The sequence below is a fragment of the Petaurus breviceps genome, unplaced genomic scaffold (genome assembly GCF_028583685.1).
Source record: "Petaurus breviceps papuanus isolate PSGF00001 unplaced genomic scaffold, PetGlider_PUasm1.0 90701, whole genome shotgun sequence".
Taxonomy (NCBI): domain Eukaryota; kingdom Metazoa; phylum Chordata; class Mammalia; order Diprotodontia; family Petauridae; genus Petaurus; species Petaurus breviceps.
This window is the reverse complement of record NW_027187316.1, coordinates 8,437,986-8,465,452: the sequence shown is the minus strand read 5'-3', so window position 1 is coordinate 8,465,452 and position 27,467 is coordinate 8,437,986. Positions and strand designations below refer to the sequence as shown.

The 27,467-nt window shown below is 41.7% G+C and overlaps 1 protein-coding gene and 1 long non-coding RNA gene across 3 annotated transcripts in view; one reads left to right on the top strand and one right to left on the bottom strand.

Moving 5' to 3' along the window:
* Positions 1-487: 487 nt before the first annotated feature.
* MRPS18A (mitochondrial ribosomal protein S18A) lies at positions 488-23,408 on the bottom strand. The gene is made up of 6 exons (XM_069065882.1): positions 23,235-23,408; positions 9,536-9,567; positions 7,682-7,789; positions 4,642-4,765; positions 4,094-4,163; positions 488-957 (listed from the first exon to the last, which is right to left on the bottom strand). Exons 1-6 carry the CDS (start codon positions 23,344-23,346, stop codon positions 813-815), a joined length of 591 nt encoding a protein of 196 aa, XP_068921983.1. The 5' UTR covers positions 23,347-23,408; the 3' UTR covers positions 488-812.
* Positions 23,388-27,467, top strand: part of LOC138144549 (uncharacterized) — a 41,774-nt gene continuing 37,694 nt past the window's right edge. Inside the window, exon 1 of one of the 2 annotated variants that reach the window (XR_011163978.1) lies at positions 23,388-23,515. This is a non-coding gene — a long non-coding RNA (uncharacterized lncRNA). The remainder of the gene's footprint in view (positions 23,516-27,467) is intronic. The other variant, XR_011163979.1, reaches the window with a different exon arrangement.

The following is a 27,467-nucleotide window of genomic DNA, read 5'->3' as shown; positions in this document are numbered from 1 at the left end:
TATTATGTGTTTACACTGTACTTGTCTATTCCCTTCCTATGCTTCTAGTGTTTGAGATGACCACTGGTTTCAAAAGAGGTAGTGGAAGGTAGGAGGCATACAGGTGATAACTGCCAAAAAGCTCCTGGGAAGGGATGCCAAAAGGCAAATGGGTAGAGGTGCAGGAGATTACACCCATGATGGGAAGGCTCACCTGGGATCCCCTCTTTGGGTAAGTTACTTAAACTTATAGCCAGGACACTTGTACTCTGAATAGAAGTCTCTAGTGTCTGCTTCCTTCAACCCAACCCCATACTCAGAACTCATAGGCAACTAGGGTCCCCAGAGCAAGAGGCTGGGGACACATCAAACTGCATTTTCTTGGAATCCATGTATTGTCAATTGCAGGATATCAATTCTGTTATTTTCCAAGTTTCCAACCTATACAACTTGATGCTGAGGGTCCAGTAACCTCTAGTTTCCCAAGAAGTAAGCATATACCAAATGGTTTAGCAAATATGTCTTGTTTTATGATATTCCTTGTGTAATATTTATACCACCCAACTCAAGGGTTCAGTCAGAGCTGATCATATCTTATGGCAGTTGCCAATGACCTCCCACAAGTCCATGAGCAGTTCCATTAGAATCAGAATCATATTATTATTGCCTTTCCCTTTGTCCACATTTTGGTTAGGAATAACCAGTTTTGAAGACATTTCGGTCTGCAGCAGTTCTAGGCTATCCTAGTCCTTCCTTGTTGGAATGATGGGAGACAATTCCCATCAGCAGGGGTTGGGGGCTCTGGCCAGCATCTTAGAAACCACTCCCTCCCTTCAGTGGTACATCACTAGGGGTTTGCCTGTGTAGTTGACATTGTCCTTAAGCAAGGGGGAGCCCACAGCCATTCGAACTTTGTTCCATTTTGGACCTTTCTTTAAGATGGGCTTGACAGAGCGGGGAGCCCAACGAGTCAGGTACCTGTAAGGGAGGTAGACAGAATAATATAATGAAGACCTGTGGGGAATTTATTCATTTTGAGTATTGCAGTAGATAAAACATCTACAGCCAGATCTTGGAGAATGGGGGTACTGACTTTCCCACTATTACTATGGTCAACCAAATTCAACTGCCCCACCACAGCTTCACTCACTTGAAGGGGAGGGAGTGTGCAATAAACAAATGGGGCTCCTGACTGCTACAGCTGCTGAGTGTGTGTGGCTGGGGTCAGGGTCGGCAGGCAGCACAGGGCCACTTGCCTTCTTGATCTTTATGAGTTGTCAGTGTTTGTGTATATGTAGAGGAAAGAGGAAGTGGCTGCTCAGATCCGAAGTCATTCTTTTTGGCCTTGACCACAGAGAAAGGAGAGGCTGATGATATAAGTGCTTGGGCAAAAAAGCCCTTCGCTCTTTCTCATTTGGCTCAGACAGCTGCTCCAGCTCCAAGGGCAGCTCCCTTGGGCAGCCATAGCCTGTGCTTAACCTCTGAACCCCCTCCCAGAGGAGGAATAGGAGCCAAAGGGTGGGAGTTATAGGTGCAGACTGGCTGGGTAAGTTCCTATAACTCTTAGGGAAGAGCGTAACTCTAGGCATGGTCTTTTGGCTTCTTTTGTAGAGAAGAGAGCCAGGACTGCTGGTTCCGGGAAAAGTGGCTTATGATAGTGGGGCTGAGGCTTGCTTTGTCCAGAATGAAACTTGGGCCACAGCCTGCTCTGGAGGTTCAGCAATGGCAAAGGCAAGTCTCCCCAGAAAGGGCCCCAGCCATGCCTGGAAAGCCCTGGCCCCCACTCAACATGCTTGCCTCACCCGGCTGTGCTCTAAAGCCCCTTAACTGATATATTTCAACTGTGCTCCATTGACCTCTGGCACCTTGAGGATGAGAATGCTTCCCTTCTTTGTACCCTAGAAAGAGGAAAAATGGGGAGACACCTTCCAAGATGGAAGAACAGGGTATAGGCATTGAGATGGCCCCAAGGGGAACCAAGAAGTCAACAGTGGTATCTACCTATATACCAAGGAGAGGGACTGGACATGGAGGTGGAAACCCCTGGAGATGAAGAGTACTTGTACATCTTGGCTATTCCACACATTAACAATTCCTGTTTAGACTGTACACATAGGAAAAAGTAAGAGATAAGATCAGGAAGAAAATGGAGTGTTTCTGCTATAGGAAGTAGGAAGTAATTGCTTACTGGGAAAAACGGATTGAGGTACCCAAGCAAATCATGAAGCTAGGCAGTTTCTCTGGCACTGCTGGCCCAAAGCTATTCACTCTCCCTTTGCCCTAGAAGGATCTGACCTAAGAATGAAGTTCCAGCTAGCCTTGGGCCTAGTGTAAGTGCCACAGAGAGTAGCCAGCTGGCAAAGAGAATGGCTGGATGGGTTCCAATAAGCTCTCTGGGAACAGCCAAACTCCAGGAACAATCCAAGTTCTTGTCTCAGATCAGTACCTTCCCAATTCTCTTGCAGCAAAGTAATTATGGAGGACAGGAAAGGGTAAAGCTCGGACACCATTATGGGACCTCCTTTGGTCCCCAAATCCAACTCGTCTTAAGGCTATACATATAACTCAAGGCCCTTCCTTGTAAAAGAACTTCCAGCTGCCCCTTTCAGCAATCCTACAGTCCCTACATCATCAATATTGGGTCACATTAAAGGATAACGGATTTAAAGGGAGGCATCCTTGCCTCTCTTCAAAGGCCTGAGAGCAAGATGAATTGTGTCCTTGGGCTGACTGTGGGTCATCTTTTACAAAGCCAGAAGGAGGTGATGTGCATCCCCAAATACCACACACAGTGGATACTCATAGGGCTGAAGGCAGGAAGAGATTGACATGTGTGCTATGTCTCCTCCAGGCTGCTGCTGGATGACTTAAGCTACCAATGTGGGATGTACATTCCACCTGGAAGGGGACCTGGTGCCAAAGTTAGGGCAAAACAGTTTCATGCTAACAAAATAAGGCAGCTTTACCTCCAGAAGCAACACAATGCATCCCAAACAAGCACTAGGTTCCAGTAATCCCTCACCCCCACCTACCCACCGTTCCTCTACAAGAGCAGAAATGTCCTGGTTTGTTTCCTTGCCGCTTCAGTTACCCAGCCTCTTCATTTCCTTAGGTACTCCCAGGGAGTGAGGGAGGTGAGAAAGGAAGCTAAGAAGGCAGGGGTCTTGCTTTGTGAAAACCCTCAGCTGAGAGTGATCTGCCAGCAGCAGCATGAGACCAGGGGTGGAGAGATGAGGGGAAGAAGGACACATAGTTGGACTGGAGGTAGAGAAAACCTAAAGACAACTCTCATACCCACAACAAAGAAACATCACAGAGCTGGGGGCAGGATTGGGTGTGAAAAGAGAACTAACTCAAGAGTGCAGTTCTATATATGTTAGAAAGGGAGTTGCTGCCCATTTTGGAAACCAGGCGCATTTCAGGTATGAGGGCAAGGAATGGGTCACGTTCCAGAGCTTAAGCTCCCACTCAAGGATCCAGTCTCCACACAGCCCCGCCTTCCTACAGTCACACCAGGACCACACAAAGTCTTGAGGCCTGTCCACCATTTCCTATGTCTGTTTCTGCCCTTTGGTAACCTCAGATCTGGGAGAGAACAAGGACATTAAAAGTTCAGAAAACTCTTCTGGCATCCCCATGGCAACAGAGTGTGACGTCACAAACAGCGGATTAACACCCCCTAACGCCCACAAGGGACGACAGGCGACAGCTCTAACGCTTACTCTCCCTAAGTTTCCTTACGGGAAGAGAGGAGGAATCCCAGGGGTCTTTCTCTCACCCATACTCCGGGCCGGGCCAAATGGAGTGTGAACGATGTAAACTGCAGCTGAGTGGGGGAAGGGAAAGGAAGGAAATAGGAATCAACAGAACTCTGTGTCCCAGGATGTGGGGTGATGCCTGGCTACATTGCTATCAAAGACAAATGGAACCTCTGCTTCCCTCGACTGTGGGCCTCCTTAAGTAAATGCTTTCCAATCCATACGGCCACCAATGGCTATAGAGTGAAAGCTGAGGGGCCATGGAGTAACTAAATGGATGGTGGGATTGGAGTCACTACTATCTTGGAGGTCCTTAGCTGTAGCCATCCATCATGACTAGTACCCAGTACACTTACCGATTAAATTGGGGTTTTTTCTTGGGAACAAATCCTTCAGGAAGCTTAGGCCTATGATTCGGTAGCAGACCTAGATGAAGGAAAGTGTGTGTCAGGGAACTACTGTATAGTTCCTTCAGCAATTCCTGAGATAAGGTCAAGTTAAACTATGGGAGTAGCTCCCTACTTGTTAGTAACACTTCTTTTATCACCGAGTAACTGCTTTCATGGGCAGCTAGGGGGCACAGTGCCAAGCCTGGAGTCAGGAAGACTCATCATCCTGAGTTTAAATCTGGTCCCAGACACTTACTAGCTGTGTGACCCCATGCAAGTCACTTCATCCTGCTTGCCTCAGTTTCCTCATCTGTCAAATGAGCTGGAGAAGTTACCAAGAAGACCACAAATGGGATCAGAGAGAGTCAGACACACTGAAAATGACTAAACAACAAAAACTGCTTTAATCCCAGCTAAACACAGGGAGTATGATGGAAACAGCTGGATACCTTATGCCTCCAACATTTCTGAGTAGGGGGCTCACTTCCTGAGGTGGGGAAAGGGGTGCAAACTACCTGACCGGTGAGCCATCTTCACACACTCCTCCACTTTCCGATGTTCTTCCAAACATAGACCTGTGATTCTCCGGGGCAGCATTCCCCCATTAGGCCGGATAAACTGACTCAGCAGAAGGACATCCTGTAGGGCATGGAAAGAGAGACAGGACTGGCCTACTGCCAGCACTTGGGAGCCAGAGTAAGACAATCAACAGAGGTTATTGCACTCAGGCTCCCCTCTTCTCAGATGCCAGTGTGTAATAAGACATATTCGAAATCTGCCCATTGCTACTGTACCTACATCCCATATCTCTGAAGACAGGAATGGGATAGTCAGGCTCAAGTTAAATCCCAGATGTCAACAAGAGATTGTGAATCTTATTCACAAGGCCAAGAGCCCTGAGCTCCTACTCTAGGGTTTTATTTAAAAAATAAACAACCAATTCTATTCAATAAGTAGAGGTAGGAATGTTTTTTAGGAACTAAAGGATCTCTTTATAATTTTATTATAACTTAAATGCCAAAAAAGAGCATTTTCATAAACACAGTGGAACACAAAAAAATTGTATATGAAATGGTAAATCTCCCATTTCCAAACCATTTGCTTTAAAACAGCAACTTTTAAAAAATCTGTACATTACTTTCAAAACTGCCTTGCTTGTCTGTTTTTTTTTTTTTTAAGCAATCGGGGTTAAGTAACTTGCCCAAGGTTACACGGCCAGTTATTTCTGGGTGTGGTGCTGAGTATCTGAGCCCAGGATTCGATCTCCAGGTCGTCCTGACACTGGAGACGGTGCTCTACCTGGCCGCCCCTTGTCTGTTTTTTTCTGAACTTCTTTTTCATGTGTTCAATGGCCCTGTGTTTTGGGATCACTATTGCTAACCCTACCTCCCCCAATTAAAAATCTAGAGAAAAAACCAAACCACAAAACCTTGTAACAAGCATAGTCAAAACAATTCCACATAGTGGCCACAGTCAAACACCTCTTTGTCAGGAGGTGGTTAACATGTTTCATCATAAGTCTTCCAGAGATATGGTGGATCACTATAATCAAATAAGAGTCGTTAAGTCCAAGTCTTTTCAAAGTTATTTTCTTTACAATGTTATTGTTGCATAAATTGTTCTCTTGGCTTTGCTCACTTCCCTCTGTACTAGTGAATGTTGTATCTTTCATCATTTTCTAGAGTTATACCACAATTTTTTCAGACAGGTAATAAATATGAGGTATCTTTAGAGTTTAGTTCTATTCTTTTGCTAAAGCAAATGGTATTTGGGAATATGAGAACTCTTTTCCTTGATGGAAAGTATACATAACATACTGTTGTCCCATTAGCATGGAGGAATGGGATGTAAGGAAACCCCAGACTATCTTCACAGCCAAAACATACAACAAAGTAGGGCATACAAGCTAGACATGCCTTGGTAAGGTATTGAGTACAGCTATGTGCTCAGCAGGATCTGGAGCGCGCAAAGGCTGTGAACGAGAAGAGTTACAAGGGGTCTGGGGTAAGAAGAGGGGATCATCATGGGTCTTCTTCCGCCATGGTGACAAGATGTACATGCTATTATTCTAGCTTCCACTCTGCCTATCATGTCTCTGCTGGGCTTGTCCAGCTTCTCAGGCTGCTTAAGAGGGATCCCAGGTTAAGAACAGTAAGAACCAGCCATAAGACAGGAAGTCATTCTGGAATCTCGTGTAGCTGGGAAAATGCCATGAGAACACAATGTGGGGTTAAATAAAAATTACCCCTCCACCCCTCCTCTAGGGGCCTGGAACACCAGCCTCATGTTCCATGAAATTAACTTGCTGCACTGCCGGGAGCCAAACTGTGTAACAGCAGATTTGCTTTAATCACTGCACAGCTCCTGAGGGACACAGGCCCCCAGTTCCCACCCCTGTAATCTTCAGCATCTGATGAAAACAACTTGGATTGGATTAATATGGGCTAATAAGCCAGACTCACAGCCCCAGCCCCCTGCACGCCACTGCTGAGTGAGCTGACGGCTCTATGTAGCTCGAGCATATTCTGAGTGGAAGGGGTGAAAGCAAAAACAAATTTAGCCTTCACCTCAGACTGGGATTGGGTTTCTACTGATGGATAAACAAAGCCAAATATGGGTTATGTATTTCCTGGAAAAGCCAATGGACAGAGTGCTCCTGGGGCACTGATGCCTGTGTTTGGTGGCTGGGCAGGTATGGGCTCTTACCTCCCTTTGATGCTGCTGTATTCTGAGCAGCACCACCAACCCCAGTGCCAAACATCTGCCATAAGAAGCTAACTCTAGGCTCCACTTAACAGGAGGGCCTGGCATTTCAGGTGGGCTATCAAACTTCTTACTCCAAGTGGACCTAGGGAGTGACCACTGGAGAATCATTTGGGTCATTATACCTCATGGGTATATGCTACTCTTTCACCACATGACTCAATTGTGGTTCTTGACCATTTTCAGAAGGGGCCAAGGAATATATATCTCAGTTCAAACCTACTTGATGCATTTCTTTTCAGGGTTGGCTTCTTGTAGAGCTAGTTAGCCCAGAATCCACATCATCTACTATGTTATGGAAAACTCAGAAGTTGCTAAGGAGAGAGGTAGTTTTCCTTAAAGATGTGATCTGTCATCAAGTCTTCCAATCCCCCTCCACCCCCACCCCAAACAGCTGCTTTCAAAATGACAAGAGGTAGCAGGGATCAATAGACAAATGTCAGAGCTGCTGGCTAACAAAGAACACTGGTCAAAACTACCCTTGGATAGCAAGGAAGATTCTTTGTAGCTGAAGTGCAAGTATTCTGTTTAGTGCATCTAAGTCTCCTCAAATATGTTATGGGAGAAACCCAAAAAAATGTGATGAGGAGTCATCACCAACACAGGAAGGGTTAGAGTGAAGAATCCAGGTATCCCTAATCCTCAGTCAAACCTTGGACCACACCCTCTCCTCTCTAGATCTAGCAGCGACAGGCAAACAAGAGGACCAAGTTACACTTAACAGAAGCATAAGAGATACTTGCACCTGTGGCTAATTCTCTTTGGGCTAACCTAGTCAGAAGGTGCACTCACCACATAGTTATACTTGTTTTTCAGATTCCAACGACAGATTGGGCACTGGCCAGAGGGGTTGGGAGGATCTGGTGCCACTTTGGAAGTTTCTATGATTCGACCTTCAATCTAAGAAGCAGAAAGGGAGAGGTCAAGTACTGAACCAAACATCCTATTTACTATAGAAGTAAATATTGATTATGATGTAGAAACTGGGGGTGAAGAGCAATTCTCTTTATTGAGGTCTCTTGGCAGTACCTAATCCAACAAATCTTTCCAGCCTGAAGTGTCAACACTTTTGCTTAATAGGGGATAAGAAGCTGGCCCTTGGTAAGTTAGAAATGAAGAGACCATAACTTTTTCTTTGCTCCAAAGAAAGATTCTGGTGGGGAGGAGGAAGATAAGAGTCACTGGAAATAACAGTGACACTCCACCCCCACCCCCATCAATAAAATATTTTAAAATTGTGAACAGGTCACAGAACCATGCCACTATACTGGCCTATTAGAACCCACCTGTCCCTTATCGGAGCAAAGATATCAAGGTGGAGGGTTGGTGGAAGAGGGCTTTATGTGCTTCATTGGTATGGATGTCACCTTTCAAACCCAGATAAGGTCATATATGAAATGAGTTCAACTAGTCTTGGGCTGGCTTATGTTCTCTTCCCATTATAATGTAGCCTTGAAGTTGCTAAGCGCAACAAGCCGTCAATTCCAGTAGCCAGCTCCTCCTGGAAGTGGAGGTGGAAAGCAGTGCTAGAAGAAAATCATAGGGTGTGGAAGCAGAGTCAGGGACAGCACTGACAGGCATCTAGGAACCTGTACCTTTCATGGACATGAGAACGGTCAGAGGGGAAAAGGAATGGAACATGGAGAGTGTGGGGCTTGAGGGCTGTGAGAAAAAATGAGACTCGGGGTGAGGCTGAGGTGTGGTAAGACACAAGGGAAGACTTTATCAACAGAGCATGCAGAAGCATAGGACTTTGTGATGAATTCCAGATCCAGTGCCATGCATGTTTGCCTTCTACAGATTTACTTCTAGAATAAAGAAAACTTTTCATGTCTCCCAGTTTTGATCCTTCAGGCTTGGTGTCTTCAGAGTAAATGTTGTCCTACTCCATAATTAAAAAGGGGTAAATGAAGGAGACACCTCTGAGGGGTGTTGGGGCATCAAGTGATGACACATGGCAGTCTTTTGGTGATACAAAGGGCAGGAGCCCAGAATTCCTACAGGTCAACTGACCTTACCATGGCTGGGGAAGAGTGGGTAGAGCAGAACCCCTATTTTGAACTGTGGGTTCAAGCCCCTTGAGAGCTCTCTGAAGGGTTCCAGTTGCAGGGCTTTTATGGAGACCAGTGAGAACAGATTAAAAATTTCAATAATGGATAGATAGGCCAAAGGGTCTAACAGAAGGCAAATATGCATAAATGATATGATTCCCTAACTGTACTACTACAAAAACAGTTTTTAGGAGATAGGAAAGGATAGGTATAGGTTACTGGCTCTGGGACAATTTAGTAATAAGCCTCTCTAGTTCACTGCTTCAGTTTCTCCTTCTGAAAACTGAAAATTCTATAACCTGCCAAAAATAGCATCAATAAAGATCTCTGTGACTTTGTAATTCAGAGGGCAATATGAACCCAGGCTATTATCAAGTAACAGTGTCTCATTCCAAGCCTAGAGACTTTCTGACTAAGTCATGACAATCCACAGCTAGAAAGATGCATGTTCCAGGATTTATGGTCTCAGAGGGAGCTGGTTTTAGATCCAGGAAGTCCCTAATCAAGGCTAGTTTGAGGCTTTCTTCTAATAATGTGATGACTCAGCAGTTCCAAGAATGACAGAGGTTCCAACATAGCATTCTATGATACTTACAATAGTTGTCTTCCCTTCTTGGATCTCCACCACTACAGAGATAAAGGAGTAAAATGAGGTCAGTTGTTTAATAAGAAACAGGAAGAGTTTCAAATCATAGAGCTCAAATTTTACACATGCAAAAAGTAGGACATAGATCTTGTGAGCTCCCATGAGTCCATCCAAGGCAACTTTGAAAAGAATGCTTATAGGACTTGCCTGGGGCTCCCACTTTGGGATTTTAAGAGGTTATGGTCCCTATATGGTCTTCCCTGTTTCCTTACTTTAGTAATAATATAATGGCATATGGCCCTTTACAAAGAGAATTACAGAAAAATGGTCCATAGTTTCTAAGAGTTTATAAATATTAAGTGCCAAAAGCCAAGGGTTATACTAACCTAGCTCTTAGCAGGCCCGCAATGTGTGAGAATACATACTCATTAGAGAAAATCTTTGCTAATATTCACAGAGAAAGGTTGTAGGGGTTTGTGGTACAGGAACAAGTAGGAATCTTTTTAGCTTCCCATCTCTTTGCAGAGTTGCAGCATGTTACTTATACAGGGAGATGGAAGGTTAAGAATAAGAAAGAAGAAGTTATCTACTTCTGCACCAGAGCTCTACAAAAGCCACATAATTCAGTGGAGCCCCTGGAAGACTTGGGGGACTAATGACCAAATCTCTGAGCTGTCATTGCTGAAGGAGCCAGATTAGGATGAGCTGACAGCAGGGTGAAAGTCTTAGCAAAGTCAAAAGAAATCCTGAAATAATAGTCCTAGCTTATAGTTCCACAGAAATTTTAAGGTTTACAAAGCAAGGTCAGAAGGGTGACATGACTTACCCATGGTCACAGGGCTAGTAAGGGTCAGAAATACAATTTAAATCTAGTCTTATGACTCTAAAACTTTAGGCAACCTGTTCAACTAGGAGATAACACAAGAGCCCTTTTCACTCTCTTGATATGTTCCCATTCATTTATAATTAAAACTAATTTTTATAGTCCCTTCACTTCCCTAGGAAAGCAAACCCTGGACATATAAACCAGGCAGTGACTACCCTCTAGGACACCAAAACCACATCTTCATGGCACTTCAACTACAGTGGACCTATTATACCCAGTTTTACTTTCTGAAACCATCTACCATGAAGAAAAGAGTTGGTACTAAAAACAAGAGGTGAGAAATGGCATTGGGTCTGGGTTCACATACAGAGGAATATAATAGAGCTAAAAAAGCCACTCTTTTTTTCAATGAGAAATGTCAAATGGTCCCAAAAAGAGTTTTTGGAAGAACTTAAAAAGGACTTTAAAAATCAAATAAGAAAGACAGAGGAAAAATTAGAAAAAAAAAGTAATCCAAGAAAATCATGAAAAGAAAATCAACCAACTTGAAATGGAGAATCAAAACCTTAAGGAAAAAATAATTCCTTGAAAACTAGAACTGGGAAAGGGGAAGCTAATAATGTTCTAAGACACCAAGAAATAATAAAAGAAAATCAAAAGAATGAAAAAATAGAAGAGAAAGTGAAACATTTCATCAGAAAAATAACTGATCTGGAAAACAGACTGAGGAAAAATAACATAAGAATAGTTGGATTATTTGAAAATTATGATTAAAAAACAATCTAGATGTAATATTATAAGAAATCATCAAGGAAAACTGTCCTGAAGTTTTAGAATAAAGAAGGCAAAGCAGAAATAGAAAAAAAAAATCTACTGATCACCACCTGAAAGAGATCCCAGGAGAAATGCAGTAATATCACAATCAAATTTCAAAGCTCCCAGGTTAAAGAGAAAATATTGAAAGCAACAAGGAAAAAAAAAGCAATTTAAATATCGTGGAACTACAATAAGGTTTACACAGGACCTAGCAGTTACTACATTAAAGGACCATAGGCCTTATAATACTGTATTCAGAGCAAAAGAACTGGAGTTAGACCAAGGGTAACTTACCCGGCAAAGTTAAGTATAATTCTGAATGGGAAAAAAAAAGACATTTAACAAACTGAAAGACTTCCAGGTCTTTGGGACAAAACTTTCAGAATTTAAGGAAAAATCTGACATGTAACTTCCAGAAGAAATACAAAGTAAACATTAAAGACTCAGGGCTCAATAAGGTCAAATTATTTACTTCTTATATGTGACAATATTAACACTACTTTTATGACAGTCATCATTATTTGGGTAGTTTGAAAAAGTCTGGGGCTGAGCTGAGTATGATGGGGTGATTCTAAAACAAAACTGTGTGAAGAGATAAAAAGGAGTAATTATACAAATGAGGCATAAAAGGAAAAACTGATACAGAATAGGAGGGCAAGGTAGCAGGTTGAAGTAAAACAGGATTAAGAAGGGACAGAGTAAATGGGGTGAGAAAGATAGTGAGGAAAAATAGGAAGGAGGAAAATACACAAGAGTTTACTTTAGTTTGGAATGTGAATGGGATGAATTTACCCATAAAATGGCAGTGGACAGCAGATTAAAAATTTGAATTCAACAATATGTTGTTATAAAGATGAGAGATACACACAAAGATAAAACAAAAAACAGGAGTTGAATTTATTAGGTAAAAAAAAGCAGGGGTAGTAATCAATATCTCAAAGTTAAGGTTAAAACAGATTTAATGAAAAGAGAAAAATAGAGTAACTATACTATATGTCAGTAGTATTACTCAATATTGTTTTAGAATATTTAAAATACCTAGACATAAAATACCTGAGTGTATACCTGCCAAAATAGACATAAGAACTCTATGAACATATACATAAAACATTTTTATACAAATAAAGTCAGATCTAAATAAGCGAATTTATATTTATTATTCATGGGAAGGTAAAGCTAATGTAATTTTTAAAATGACAAATTTACCTAATCTATTTATTCAATGTCATCCTAATTAAATTACTAAAAAATTTTTTATTGAGTTAGAAAAAATAGCAAAGTTCATTTGCAAGAACAAAAGGTCAGGAACTTCAAAGAAACCAGGGGAAAAAGAGGTAAAGGAAGTAGATTCAGTAATATCAGACCTTAACTATATTATGAGGCGAGAGCAATGCTGAAGTGTAAAATGGATAGTTTTTATTATTTTAAATTAAAATTTTCTTGTATACATAAAACCTATGTAGCTGAGAATAATAAAACCTATGTAGCTGAGAATAGAAGGAATACAGAAAATTGGAAAAAAACTTTCATAGACAATCTCACTGATAGGATAGTATTGCATTGGAATATTGCAGTAGTGTAGGAAATGATGAGCTGGTTGTAATGGGAATGGGAATTTTAAGATCTTCCCTGCCCCTTAATAGACCTGGGGGGAGTCTGAAGACCTCCCCGCTTTTAAAGTAAACTCTGTCCCTTAATAGGCTGAATGTAATCACATGAAGCCTGTGATGAACAGAATTTGCTAAAGGGTACAGCACAGCCCGCAGGAAGCTTCCCTGATGTGAAGATAAACTCTGCCCTCTAATAGGCTAAATGTAGTCACATGGAGTCTGTGGTAGGAGGAGTTAGCTGAAGGGAAGCGGGGCCCACAGGAGCTAGTGAGATGGTGGGTGAGAGAGGACACTCGTTAAGGAGATAAAGAGGTTTGTAAGTAAATATTGATCTTGTATTGGTTTGTGGGAAGGCTGAAGGGTGCTGTGGCTCTCAGAGTTATGGCTTCTGAATATCTTTGGTACTATGATGGAATCAGCTTACTGGTTTTGGGATTCGGTTTTCTGGTGTCCGAATAACTGTTTCAGTTCTATTCTCTGCCTGGAGAGTTTGGAATATTTTGTGATAGAATATCATGTGATACTTAGAGTCTTTATTGTGATTGTGGGCGCTGTAAATATTGCATTGGCATTACACTGGTTGATTTAGAAAAACATGGAAAAACTTGGACTTATGAAAGGAGAATGCAATCTACCTTCAGAGAAACAGATGACAAGTAGAAAGAAAAAAAGCATAGTATGGTTTCATACATATGTGATGAGTGCATATGTGTATATATATGTGTATGTTTATAAATGTATGTATATGTATATATTCACACTTGATTGTAGCCTTCTTTAGGGTGGGGGGGAAGGGAGAGGAAAAAATTGTGCACAGCAGAGAACAAAAGAAAACCTACAAAGAAGAAATGAAAAGATGGCTAGCTTTTAAAATAATATGTAGTATTTATTACATAGATTTTCTTGAATTGGAAATTTGTTTTATATTGAATCCTCTCTTATATTCTGCTGTGTACATGGCAATGTCCCCCCCCCCTTTTTCTCATTTTATATTTAAGTTTAAAATAAATTTTAAAATTTACTAAGACAAAATGCATTGGGAAATAAAGTGAAGATATCATAACCCAACATCCTAGAAGGTCTAGGATGCTATTGGGGATCTACTAGCTCTGAGATTCCCATCTAAAAGGACACAAAAACTACCTACAGTTTTACTTTTCTCTCTAGACCAGACTATGCAGGCAGGCTCATTACCCCACAATTTCTTTCCTCAGATTTAACACCAGAAGCATAAGCAGTATCAATGGTCAGAATAGCCCTGTAGTTTCTCCTTTAGAGAACATTTCAGTATCTGGTTAGACTCCTGATAAACACACAATCAGAGATGAATGGAACTCAATTGGCCCATGGGTTTGTAACAGAGCACAGCTACAGAGTTGGTGGGGAAACATGGGGTTCACTGAACACTGACATAAGAAACAAAATAGGATTTTCAATAAGGAAAATAGGGAAAGGGCATCCTCAGCCCAGCACAGGACTAAGAATGAAAACAAGGTACCATGGAAAATCTGCAGATGTACAAACCAAGCTGAAGGGAGGATGAGGACAAGTCATGGGTAACAGGTTGGGGGATGGGGGTGGAACTGGGCCTGTTTCTGAGAACCACAATGGGAAACAAAAGGAGACCGATTAGGGTACCACCCAGCTCCGAGCAAAGCACAATGCACTGAAGCAGAAATTGGATAAACATGTGTTCTCTTCGTCTATGGAGGCACTTGGGTCCCAACCACGAGGTAAACAACCCTAACAAAACACACACCACTTAAGGCAATGAACCAAACCCTGAAGTCATCCTATTGGCCCCTGGAAAAGAGATCAAAGCACATGGCAAGCTCCACTGTTCTAGAGATTCCCTACACAGCAAATGCAAGCCAATAAATCATCTTACTATAGGCAAGTGGGTAAAACAACAGGCAGATACTTATCTAAGAGACAATTTGTCAAACCAAAAGTGACCTTTGATAGGGGAGGTGTCTCAGTGGAGTGGATAAGGGCTAGTCTGGACACTGGAATAAACCCAATGAAATATTTTGTAACCATTAAAAATGAGAGATAGAAATCAAATATTTCTGAGACATTCATTACCCCAAACAAAAAATGTCAGAACCAAACAAAACCTGAGATCTAGCAGTTTTCTCCTGGCTGCTACTCCATTTACTGCCCATTCAGGATGAATGGGAGAAGGGTAGAGAAAGAAAAGAACTTTGAAAATTAGAGACTTATGGATAAAAGGCATAAGAAAGATAGTATTTTCCTTATATGCTAGGATGTGGCTGTGTAATGGAAATGTAAATTTTAAAGATCTTCCCTGCCCCTAGGCTAAAGTGCACCAGAAGCCTGGGGAGGGAGGCTTGTTTTTCAGTAGATACTTCTTGATTGGCCAGTGAGTCAATAAGGTTGTTACATTCTCTGAGCCAGGAGAAGGCTATATAAGCCCTGATGTGTAACTTTGTTTTGGGACTCACTTTGTGAAGTGTTCTGTGATTTGATCTGAATTCTGGAAAGCCGTTGTTGAGAGTCCTCCGGCTTTGAAAAACCCAGAATGTGGAAACCCAGATGTTGACTGGGTATGGATGTAATGGTTGGACAGTTTGGAAATCTGTCTACTTGATGTTTCTGTCTTGATAATTATGCCTGTATACTTTGAGGTTCAGGGTGCTGACCTTTTCTCCTGAACAAGGTAAACGATATATGTCTGACTGATTAAAGTAAGCTTGTTAACCCATTTTGAGTTGCTTTCCTTTAACAAAGCAGATCCAAGAACCTGTGGTAGCTGCAAACCCTGAGGACGCTTGGGGTGCTTGCTGCTACAGGCTGTGACAGGAACTCAGAGGAAGGACTTCTCAATATGACTAGGCATTAATCGTGCACATTAAATAATCTACCCTAAAATCATGTCATAATTTTCCCCACTGTACCATATAGGGTAAAGAAATAGAGACAGACTATACAGTCCTTGCCCTGGAAGGTGAAAAGGGAAGTATAACAAATAAATACAATCAAGGAGTACAAGGGTAGACTCCAAAGGCTTTATAAAGAGGTCTTTTTAGTGCTTTGATAAATAAACCATGTGAGGGGTCCAAAATGAACCAAATTATACCAAATATCAATTGATGAGGCTCCAATGAACATAGACATATGGAAAACACAAATATAATGAATAATTGCAACTGTTTACACTATAAGTGCTTAACATCAAGTTAAGTAGGAAAGTCTGTCAAATAGCTTTTATAAAGCACCTACAATGTGCTAGGTACTATGCTAAGCACTAGAGATACAAAGCAAAGTGAAAAGAAGTCCCTGTTCTTAAAGAGCTCAGTCTAACGAGGGAGACAACATGCAAACAATTCTATACAAACAAGATATACATAGAGGGACGGCAATGAGATTCAGGAGGACTGGGGAAAAGGTTCTTTCGGAAGGTGGGACTTTAGCTAAATCTTGAAAGAAACCAGGGAAGCCTGAAAGATGGAAACGAGAAGTTGGTAAAAAGGTTCAGGGTCAGAAGACAGGAGTGTTGCGTTTGAGGAACAGCAAAGAGCCAGTGCTATGAAATGCAGCGTATGTGCAGGAGAATAAAATATAAGATGAGGTAAGGAAAGACGAAGGATATGTGGCCAACATTTATAAAGCAACTACTATATGCCAGGCACTGGGGATAGGAAAGGAGCCCAAAGATACTCCCTGCCCTCAAGGAGCTTATAACCAAATGGGGGAGAGAAGAGGCAAACAAATATGTACAAGCAAGCTACATAAAGAAATAGGAAATAATAGAGGCAGCTAGGTGGCACAGTGAATGGAGCACTGGTCCTAGATTTGGGGGGACCTGAGTTCAAATTTGGCCTCAGACACCTGACATACTTACTAGCTGTGTGACCTTGGGCAAGTCACTTAATCCCAATTGCCCTGCTTCTCCCCCTTTAAAAAAAAAGAAATAAATAACAGTGGGAAGGCACTGGAATCAAGAAGGGCTGGGGAAGGCTCCCTATAGAAGGCGGTGTTTTAGTTGGTACTTAATAGGAAGCCAGGGAAGTTAGGTATAGTTGAGAAAGGAGAGCATTCATGGCACAGGGAACAGCCAGGAGACCAGTGTCACTGGATCAAAGTAGTGAGGGAGGGGAGTAAGGTATAGGACTGGACAGGTAGGAGGGAGCTAAGTTATAAAAGGCTTTGAATGTCAACCAGAATATAATATAAAGTAGGGGAGTGACATGATCAGATGTATTTTAGGAAAATCAGTTTGGTGGCTGAATGGAGAACCGATAGGAGAGAAAGATTTGAGGTGGGCAGACCCACCAGCAGGCTACTGTAATAATCCAATTACAAGGTTATTAGAACCTGTATTCTGGTGGTGTTAGTGTCGGAGAAAAGAAGGGGGAGTATATGAGAGATGCTGTTTAAACGAAATTGACATGCCTTGGCAACTAGCTTGGACATGGGGAGTGAGAGGGAGTGAGGAATCCAAGATTATTCTTAGGTTGTGGGCTTGAAGGACTTGGAATGGTGTTATCTTTTACAGTAACAGGGAAAGCTGGAAGTGGGGAGAGTTAAAGAGAAAGATAATGGGTTCTGTTTTGAACATGTTTAGCTTACAACATCTACTGGACATGCAGTCTGAGATATCTGAAAGACTGTTGGAGATGTGAGACTGGAGGTCAGCATAAAGTCTGGGGCAGGATTGGTATATTTGAGAATCATCAGCATAGAGATGGCAAATAAATCCAAAGGAGTGATGAAAACATCAAGTGAAATCAAGGATTGGGAGATGTTTCTATAGAAATTGCAGCCAACACGTAAGTGAGACTATTTTCAAAAGTCTACATAAAGATAAGTTCTCTGACATTGGGAAGGCAAATAATTTGGTTAAGGGAGAATATTTCATGCATGGGAATGGGCACTTGCTACTGAGTAAAAATTTCGCAGAGAATAGCAAGCAGGTATGACTAAAACTGAGAACATAGTTGGAAATGTGATGAATGAAAAAAAAATTTATTAAATGATTACAGTATGCCACAGTCCTTATCCTCAAAAAGCTTACAACCTGATAAAGTAAGAAGCTGGGGGAAGGAAGGGAATGTTGGTTGATGCTATGGTTGGGCATGATTTGGAACTGTCCAGGAAGAAAAATGACATTTCTTACCAGGAATAGTATAAACTTTAGCCTAACCCCAATTCTTTAAAAAAGGTCAAAAACTGCACATATATAACTTATATTAAATTGCTTACCTGCTCAATGAGGGGGAAAGGGGAGGGAGGGAAAGAACTTTTTAAAAATGTAATATTTTATTTTCCCCCCAATTACATGTAAAAACAAATTTTAACATGTTTTAAAAATTTTTTGAGTTCCAAATTCTCTCTTCCTTCCTCCCCCTCCCCCCTATTGAGGAGGCAAGCAATTTGATATAAGTTATACATGTAAATCATGCAAAACATTTCCATGATAGTCATACTCTGAAAGAATACAAACAAAAACCCAAGTAAAGAAAGAAAAAGTACACAGGGCAGCTAGGTGTCGCAGTAGATAGAGCACCAGCCCTTGAGTGAGGAGAACCTGAGTTCAAAATCTGGCCTCAGACACTTACACTTACTAGCTGTGTGACCCTGGACAAGTCACTTACCCCTGATTGCCTTGGCACCCCCCCCCCCCCCCCGATGCTTTAATCTGCATTCAGACTCCCATCAACTTTTTCTCAGGAGATGGATAGCATTTTTCATCACAAATCCTTCAGAACTGCCTTGGATCACTGTATTGTTGAAAATAGCCAAGTCATGAGCAACTGATCATCATATATTGCCATTGCTGTATAAAATGGTCTCTTGGTTCTGCTCACTTCACTTTGCATAGTTCATTCTAAGTCTTTCCAGGTTTTTCTGAGAGCATCCTCTCAGTTTCCAAATCTTTGCCACTCAAAAATAACTACTATAAATATTTTTCTACCTTTTAAAGGTTTGTTTTGCTTAGGACTAGTCCCTCCTTTAATCTACTCTCTCTCTTATTTCCTCTACTCTCTTCTTCCCTTTCCCTTCTGTTTCCCTGTTAAGTAAAATGTATTTCTATATCTTTGACCACTTTATATGAGTGAGGTTCAAGTATCGATTGCACCCCCCCCCTTATAAAGACTTCTACTTATACACCATAATTATGTGAGATACTTTTCCCTACTCTTCCTCTCCCTTCCTCCCTAGTAAACCTCTCTTCTCTCTATCCATTCTTCTTTTAAAATCATCAAAACATAATATGATCATTCCCAGACCCTTTGTCTACGTAGACTTTTTATGACCCTTGATAGTCAACCAACCAATAAACATTTACTAAGTACCCTTTATGTGTTAGGCACTGTGCTAAGTCCTAGAGATGCAACAAGATAAATCCCTACCCTAAAGGAGCTTACAATCTAAAGGGGGAGCATGCAAACAAATATATATAAAGCAAGCTATAACGAGGGTAAATAGGAGATAAGCATACTATTTGCTCTCCTTTTCTATTGTTTTGTTTCTTCTTTCTTGTGGTTCCTCCCAATAGTTCTAATTCTTCTTTACATCACGACTAATGTGAAAATGTGTTTAATATTGTGAGAAATGCTGGCAGTTTGGTCTCCACATATTCTATAGGAACAATGTTTCAAAAGAGATCCTGCACAGAACATGCAGGAAAGAGAGGCCTGAGTTAGGCTGGCTCTGACCAGTGGGGGATTAGTTACCAACTTTTCATTAACACACATGCTTAATGGTCAGGTTGAGAAAGTTGTAACCCAGAAGAGTTGGAACCATGCCCAGCTCTGAAGGGAGGAAGTGGGGGAGGGTGTTAATTAAAATGGAAACAGTATAAAAGCGCTTGCCTTTGTCTGATTCTTTGTAGTCTTTTTCAGGAGGCTACCCATTTATTCATTGCAAAATAAATGTAAAATAAAGATAATGAAAACCTTCCTAGATCTCCAACAAGTATGGTTTATTCCTCAGACAGAGCACAGCGAATGTTTATAACAATATGAATGTACAAGTAGAGCCCGTCTCAAACTTCATGCCATCTTGAGGGTGGGAGGAGGAAGAAAATTCGAAACTCAAAAACTTAAGGAAGTGGGGTAGCTAGGTGGTGCAGTGAATAGACCACTAGCCCTGGAGTCAGGAGGACCTGAGTTCAAATCCAGCCTCTGACAGTTAACACTTACTAGCCGTGTGACCTTGGGCAAGTCATTTAACCCCAACTGCCCCTCCAAAAAAGCAAAAACAAACAAACAAAACCTTAAGGAAGTGAATGATTAAAACTAAAAATAAGTAAATAAAAAAAAATCCGTGTGTGATCCTCACTGTGACTTCTAGGTATTCTTTCTTTCTGGCTGCTTGAAGTATATTTTTTCTTTAATCTGGAAGCTTTGGACTTTGGCTATGATGTTCCTGTAAGTTTTTATTTTTGGGTTTTCCTTTTGTTTTTTAAGAAGGTGACCACTGTTTTCTTTCTATTCCCACTTTGCCTTCTGGTACTAAGACGGGTGGGGAACCTGCAGCTTCAAGGCCACATATGGCCCTCTACATTTTCAAATGTAGTCCTTTGACTGAATTAAAACTTCACAGAACAAATCCCCTTAATAAAAGGATTTGTTCTGTAAAACTTGGACTCAGTCAAAAGACTCCACCCAAGGACTTAAAAGTGTGGCTCTGAGGCTACAGGTTCCCACCCCTGTAAGATACCTGGGCATGTTTATTTTTTTAATGATTTCCTGAAACTTTTTATGGTAGAATTCCTTTTCTGTATGCTCATTCTTCCAGCCTATTTCCTGACTTTGGGCTTTATGTGACAGCCAGGCTTTATGAAGTTCTGGAGAGAATGTCAGGGCTGAACCAGTGTCCTGTAGGGCCTTGCTGCTGCCTTCTTGGAAGTATGGAGTATTGTGGAATTCCAGCATAATACAAGGACAGCTCAAGCTGAGGACCTGCAAACTTTCAGTGCTTCCCACATGGCTGATACTGGGCAAAGTCTGATTGCTCCCCCCTCAATCTGAGCTTTTCTTGCTCCTTACCTCAATGTATAACTGAACAACAGACCTGTGGATTTTCCTCATTTGGAATCCCAGTAGCAGGGTACTGGACTCACCCACTTTTGAGTTAGCTGGAAAGCTCTGCTGGTTTGGAGTGACATAACTGAAGGCTTTCCTTTGGTCTTGGATTCCTGCCCTGGTTGTTCCCTTGTATGCTTCTGATGGGGGTGGGTGGATCTAAGATTCCACTCTGTTCCTGAGGTCAAGAGATACAAAGCTGCTCCTTGCTTCTGAATTTGCTCCTTGCTCAGTTAACAATCTAGTGGTCCCATACTCAAACTGGAATAACCTTGGACTGGATGTCTTCATCTACCCTGAATCTGTGATTCAAAATTCAGTAATGAATGTAAGAGGCACTTGTTCCTGTACCTTGTACATTAGGCTCCTCTGTACTGGATCTAGGACCTCATCTTGTCCTAGTACACAGCCTCTTCTTGCACTAGAATGCTCTGCTTTTGGCTAGACTTGATTCCCAGACAGGGTTTAGATCTGGTCTCCCTTTTCCAACCGAGGCTGGAATGATTTTTTTTTTCAGGTTTTGTGATTATGTCCTGTTATCTAAAAATCCTTTATTTACTGATTTGGCCTTGGTAAATGTTCTGTCACTAATGTTAATTATCATTTTCTAATTCTTTGGGAAAGAAAAAAAGAACACACTTGATCTTTTTCAGCAATGGAAGGAGGTGTCAGAATTTTATAATCTACATGCAACAATATGATCATATATTAACTGGGCTAGTTAAGTGCACTGTGTAAGCTATGAAGGTAGTTTAGTTTCATATTTGCATTACTTTTTACCAACATAAGGCAGTGAAAAAATCCCAATGATTTTAGAATCTGAAAATTTGACTTCAAATCTCAACTTTTCTACTATTCATAATGTGACCTTAGGCAAGTCATTCAGTCACTTCATTTTCCTCACCTGTAAAACGAGGGCATTGGCCTACATAATGTACAGTGTCCATTCCAAGTCTAAATCAATCATTTAATCAATAAGCACTTATTGCATGCCTACTATGTGCCAGGTACTGTGCTGAGGACATGAAAAAAGAAAATGAAAACAGACCTAGTCCTCAAAGAACTTACATGAGGGGAAAGGGGAAATAACATATAGAAAAGCACTCCTTCAAAGTTTTCCCTAGTTTTCTTCCTAGAGACCTGCTCATCCTAGCTCCATTATCCTTCTTCCCAGTAACTAGTAATATGTTTATCTCTTTTGTAACTACTTCAGTGCCTGGCATTAAACTCCAAGGTACTCCAGGGCAGTAGCCGTGTTCTATCTGTGTCTCTCTTTTCAAAGGCATCTCTCCACAGCTCCTGGTATGCGAATTCAGTCGGGTCATTGATTTTCTATTCTAAGGAACTGCTCAAAGTTCTTCCAAACAGGCCTTTTTCAACCCTCTAGGAAAGGAAGAAGTAATGTGCTTGGCACGTTGTGAGTTGTGGTCCCTGGAAAAAAGGACCCATGAGTCCTTGTCTCCCAGCCTTAAGGAGTCCCTGCTGGAGGCAGCAGCAAAATTAGAGGGAAAACTATTCAGAAACAATTCAAAAGACCCTCCGTCATTTTAAGGAAGAAGCAGCCAAAGGAAACAGAAAAGCCGTGCCACAGAATCTTCCTTTCAGGAGTGGTTATTTGGAAGAGGACAGACCCTGGATACCCTTAGGAGGCCTCTCTAGAGAGTATAAGGGCTCAGAGAGACAGATACTCCCAATAAAACCAGGGGGTATTCATGGAACACATAGATGGAAAGGTCAGCTGTACTTGCGCACACCGCTGCTGGGGCATCGCAACCACCCACCAAAGGGCGGTGTCTTCCCCCTTTCCCTCACGAAGTGAGCAGCCTCGGGGTCCCACGGGGTACTCCCGGCTTAGGGCTGGCTCTAGAGAAAGGGGAAAGGAATCCTGGGTCACCGTGTCGGGGTCATCACGAGGAAAGGGAGGCGCGGGGGTGTGTGAGGAACTCGCAAGACAAGGTTGGGATCTGCAGACCCCAGATTCGGGAGAGGGAACGAGGCGCGAGTGAAAGTAGAGAGCGCAAGACCCCAGGAGTGAGGGTGGGGTCCAGTGTGAGAGGAAAGGGTAGCGCGTGATCCCGCGGGAGTCGGGGGCATGGGTCTCCGGACTAGGGGAAGGGAGTGGGGCGCGAGAGAAACAAGCGAGCGCGCGACCTCGGCGGGGGCAGGAGAGCGGCACCAGAGGAAAGGGGAGCGCGCGACCCCGGACTGAGGGCGGTAGGGGAGGGGAGGAGCGCGAGACTAAGGGCGAAAAGCGGAGCGAGCCTAAGAGGTCCTGGGTCGAGGCCTCGGAGAGAAGCGCGCGGCCCCCGGCTCAGCATCTGCAGGAAGAGCTCGCGAAGGGATAAGAGAAAGGTGACACTGGGTGGCGGCCATCGAGGTTGCCAATGGAGCCCGGTACTCACCTTCTCGGAGGCCCCGGGCCGGAGGCCGAGCCCAACTGACTTGAGCCGGCCCCTCTAGGAAACCACGGAGCAGTCTCCCACATCGCGACCACAGTGCCCTGAAGGCCGCCATCGTGAAGATCTCCCGTGACCGCCTCACTCTTGCGCTTCTTCCGCTTCCGGGGCAGCCGGTACGCAATGACACTGGTGAAGAGGGTGTCCCTCAGCTTGTGGGCCGCCATCTTGGTTTCTATTTCTTCAGTTCCCACTTGCGGTGGGGGTGGGGATACAAGAGCCAGAAGGTGAGCGCATGTGCCCCTGTTTGGTTCTCCCGCCCTAGAGCCAGCCTTCCTCCTGAAATGTACCAAGCATCGCCCATCTCTCCTTGGTTAGTCCGCAGCCACTCCTAGGTTATCCCCAAATTTCGTATCTAGAAAGGATCTTCGATACCATCAAGTCCAGAGCCCTCCCCCCATTTAACAGAAGGGGAAACTGAGACTTAAAGGGAGGACGTGACCTGCCCAAGGTGGCAAAATCTGGGCTTCCTTACTCTTTGTAGGATACCCTCTCCACTGGCAACTAGGTGGCACGGGCGCTGGCCTTGGAGTCTGGAAGATTTGAGTTCAAATCCAGCCTCAGACATTTACTAGCAAGGTGACCCTGCTTTTGTTCTTCAGTCGTTTCAGTCGTGTCCTGTTCTTTGTGACCCCTCCTTTATTGGTGAAGGAATGACTTGCCATTTTCTTCTCCAGTTCATTTTACAGATGAGGAAACTGAGGCAAACAGGGTGAAGGGACTTCCCAGGCTCAGTAAGTGTCTGATTCGAGCTCAGGAAGATGAGTCTTCCTGACTCTAGGCCTGGCACTCTATATAGCTGTCTTGTGAGTCACTTAACTTCTACAGACTTCAGTTATCTCCGCTTTAAAATGGGGATAATAATAGCGCCTTCTTGTCAGGGTTGTTCTGAGAATCAAATTTGCAAAATGCCTGGCAGGTAGTAGGAGTTACATAAAGGCTTATTCCCTTCCCACTGCGCCATACTGCCTCCTGCTTTTGCGACGCAATCACTATGATGAATTGGGTGAGAGTGCAATCTTTATGAACTCTCAGGGTTACATGAATATGTGTGATGGTTTGCTGTCTCAAGCTATGCAGTATGGTAGAAAGAACAATGGATTTGAAGTCTGGGGACCTGGGTTTGAAAATCAGTTCTATTACTTTTTAGTTCTGTGTCAAGTCACTTCTCTCTGGGCCTTAGTTTTTCAGACTCTGCCTATTCCTTGAAATCTCTCCAGATCTCTTATACTTTATTTATGAACTTGTGTCTCTATAACACCGATCACAGTACATTGTTATATGTAGATGAATAGATGATAATATAGTTCAACAAATTCAGAACTAGATAGGACTAGTGTGCCAGAGATATGAGAAAAGGCTAATGTAACTTTTAAATGTGATCATTAAGTGGGCCAGAGTGTCCAGAATGAAGAAAGTCATAGCTTTACTGTACTCTATCCTGGCCAGATCACTTCTGCAATATTGTGTTCAATTCTGGATGCCACATTTTAGAAAGAATATTGATAAGCATATTAACAAAATATTAATAATTATATTAATATAATATAAATAATGATATTAATAGAATATAATTCTATTATATAGAATTCTATATAAAATTCTATATAATAGAATTCTATATAAAATTCTATATAATAGAATTCTATATATAAAATTCTATATAATAGAATTCTATACATATATATATATACACACACCAAATGAAGAGTAATTGAAGGAACTGGAGCTGTTTAGTGTGGAGCAGAGAGGACTTTGGATGTTATAGCTGTCTTGAGGTATTTGGAGAGCTGTTATATAGAAGAAAAATTCTATTTGCTATCTGGGCAGTCTTAAGAACAGTAGGTAGAAGTTGCAGAGAGGTAGATTAAGATTGAAGTAAGGAAATGTTTTGTAACAGAGTTGTCCAAAGTGAACTGTGCTTCCTGAAGAGGCAGTGGGATTCCCCTTGCTTGAAATCTGGATGACATGGGGATATATGTGATAGAGGGAAATTTTTAGTTAAATACAAAGTACAAGTGGGGCTAGAAGGCTAATGAAGTCTCTTCCTATTTAGAGATGCTGTGACTCTTTAAAATGTGTCAACAGATAGAAGAATATTGAAGTCTGGATAGTTCTTGTCTAAGAGTTAAAGTCACAGAGTTTTATAGGTTCTAGAAAGTGACTCCTGTTGCTGTGGATGGACTTTTCCAGCGCCCATCTAGCTTAAGCATAGCTGCAGTTTAAATCTAGGAGAGCTATGTACAACATTGTGTTGTTGTATACATACACACCCAAACCAACCACCAAAAAATTATACAAACAGAATAATTGCCATTGTTGGACATTTTAGAGCTAGCATTTATAAAGTGCTTTAAGGTTTATAAAGAGCTTTGAATGTTGTCTCAAAATGCTGGATCTAGAATCACAAAGACCTGAGTTCAGAAAAAGGGCCTTAAGCTCTTTCTGATTGTTACATGGGGCAAGTCATTTCACCTCTGTGTATTTCAGTTCCCTCATGTGTAAAATAGAGATAATAGCACCTAGCTTTTAGGGTTGTGAATCCCAAATGAGATGGTACTTGTAAAATAAATCTTAAAGTGTTATATAAATATTATAATTATAACTTTCTACAACCCTGTAAGGTAGGTGGCAACTAAGGTAACTAAGTATAACCAAATAAGTAAAATAAGGTAATTAAGATAGAGAGAAGTGACCTGCCCAGGGTTATATACAACTTTAGACTTTTATAATTTCCTATTTGTTAAAAGAAAGGAAGAACTTATAGATAAATAAATTGCTCACATTTATTTAGTACTTTAAAGATTAACAAAGTGCTTTAACTGCATTATCTGATTTCATCCTCACAACAATCCGTGGCTGCTTTTATCTCCATTTTATAGATGAAGAAATTAAGGCTCATAGAGTTTAAGGGGCATGGCCAGGATCATACAGATAAGCAACTATTTGAAATGGGAATCAAACAGAGGTCTTTCCAACTCCAGCTCCAGCACTCTAGCCATTACCCTCAAAAGTCACTAAATTCTTCATATTCTTTGATCCGGTGATTCCACTGTAGTATATACTAAAATGAGGTCAAAGATAGAAAAAAAATGTCTCATGTATCCGAATATTTATAGCACCTTTTGTGGTAGCAAAAACTGGAAACAAAGTGGGTGTTAACTGATGGGTGAATGGCTGAATAAATTATGATGCATAAATGTAATGGAATATTGTTGTACCACAAGAAACAGTGAATATGAGAATTTCAGAGAAACTTGAGTAGATATGTTTGAATTGATAAGATATAAAGTAAGCAGAATCAGGAGGACTATATATATACATATATATGTATAACAAATGCTACTATATTAAAACAATTATATGTGGAAACAACACCAAAAGGCAGCCAAACTCAGTTTAATTACACTAATCAATAATGGTCGCAATGAACAGATGATGAAACATACTTCCTTTCTCTTGACTGGGGAGTGGAGAGCTATGGGTGCAGGCTGTTGCATATAGTGCCAGATGTGGATATGCTTAACTGTGTTTCTTTGTTACAAGGGAGGAGGTTCAGTGTAGGGGGTGGTGGAAATATATTGGGAAAAACAAAAAGTTTATTATTAAAACTCATTAAAACTTAAAAAAGAAAATAAATGAAGACTGTGTGCTTTAACTTTAACAAATGAGTAGCAAGCTTGTCTATTGCAGTTGACCAGAGTTTTGTCTTATTTGGCACAGTCATAGTCGGTATATTATGTTTTTGCTTTTATCACTTGATATCCCCTCAGGCAAGTATCCCCTTATTTTCTTGAATTTTTCATATTTATCCTTTATTATGGCCACATATGTATAAATCCAAGTGATGATGATGATGATGATGGTGGTGATGATGGTCCACTCCCTGAGAAAATCTTTCATCCACCCCTTCTTATGAGCAGCCCAACTCCCTTTTCTTCCACCCCTTTTCCCAAGGAGACCATCCTTTTATCCACCCCTTGTTCTGAAATTTCTGTATCTCCTAACTCTCTGGAGATAACAATTATGAATCAAACCTTTCCATAAATATAATAAGGGAAGAACCTGACTGGGATGGGCCCAGAGAAGATGTTCTTTGCTCAGAAAGTTTTAAAAGTTAGGACAGAAGTTGTCTGTTCCGGCTGCTGTTTGCACAAATAAGACTGAAGGAGCAGCCAA

What these genes read in the sequence shown, in the direction of transcription:
- MRPS18A (XM_069065882.1), bottom strand. Translation starts at nt 23,346, where the DNA reads ATGGCGGCCTTCAGGGCACTGTGGTCGCGATGTGGGAGACTGCTCCGT. An exon ending in GAAGATGGCTCACCGGTCAG is followed by an intron (nt 4,164 to 4,641) that starts GTAGTTTGCACC and finishes TCCTTCATCTAG; the next exon opens with GTCTGCTACCGAATCATAGG. An exon ending in AAAAAACCCCAATTTAATCG is followed by an intron (nt 958 to 4,093) that starts GTAAGTGTACTG and finishes CCTCCCTTACAG; the next exon opens with GTACCTGACTCGTTGGGCTC.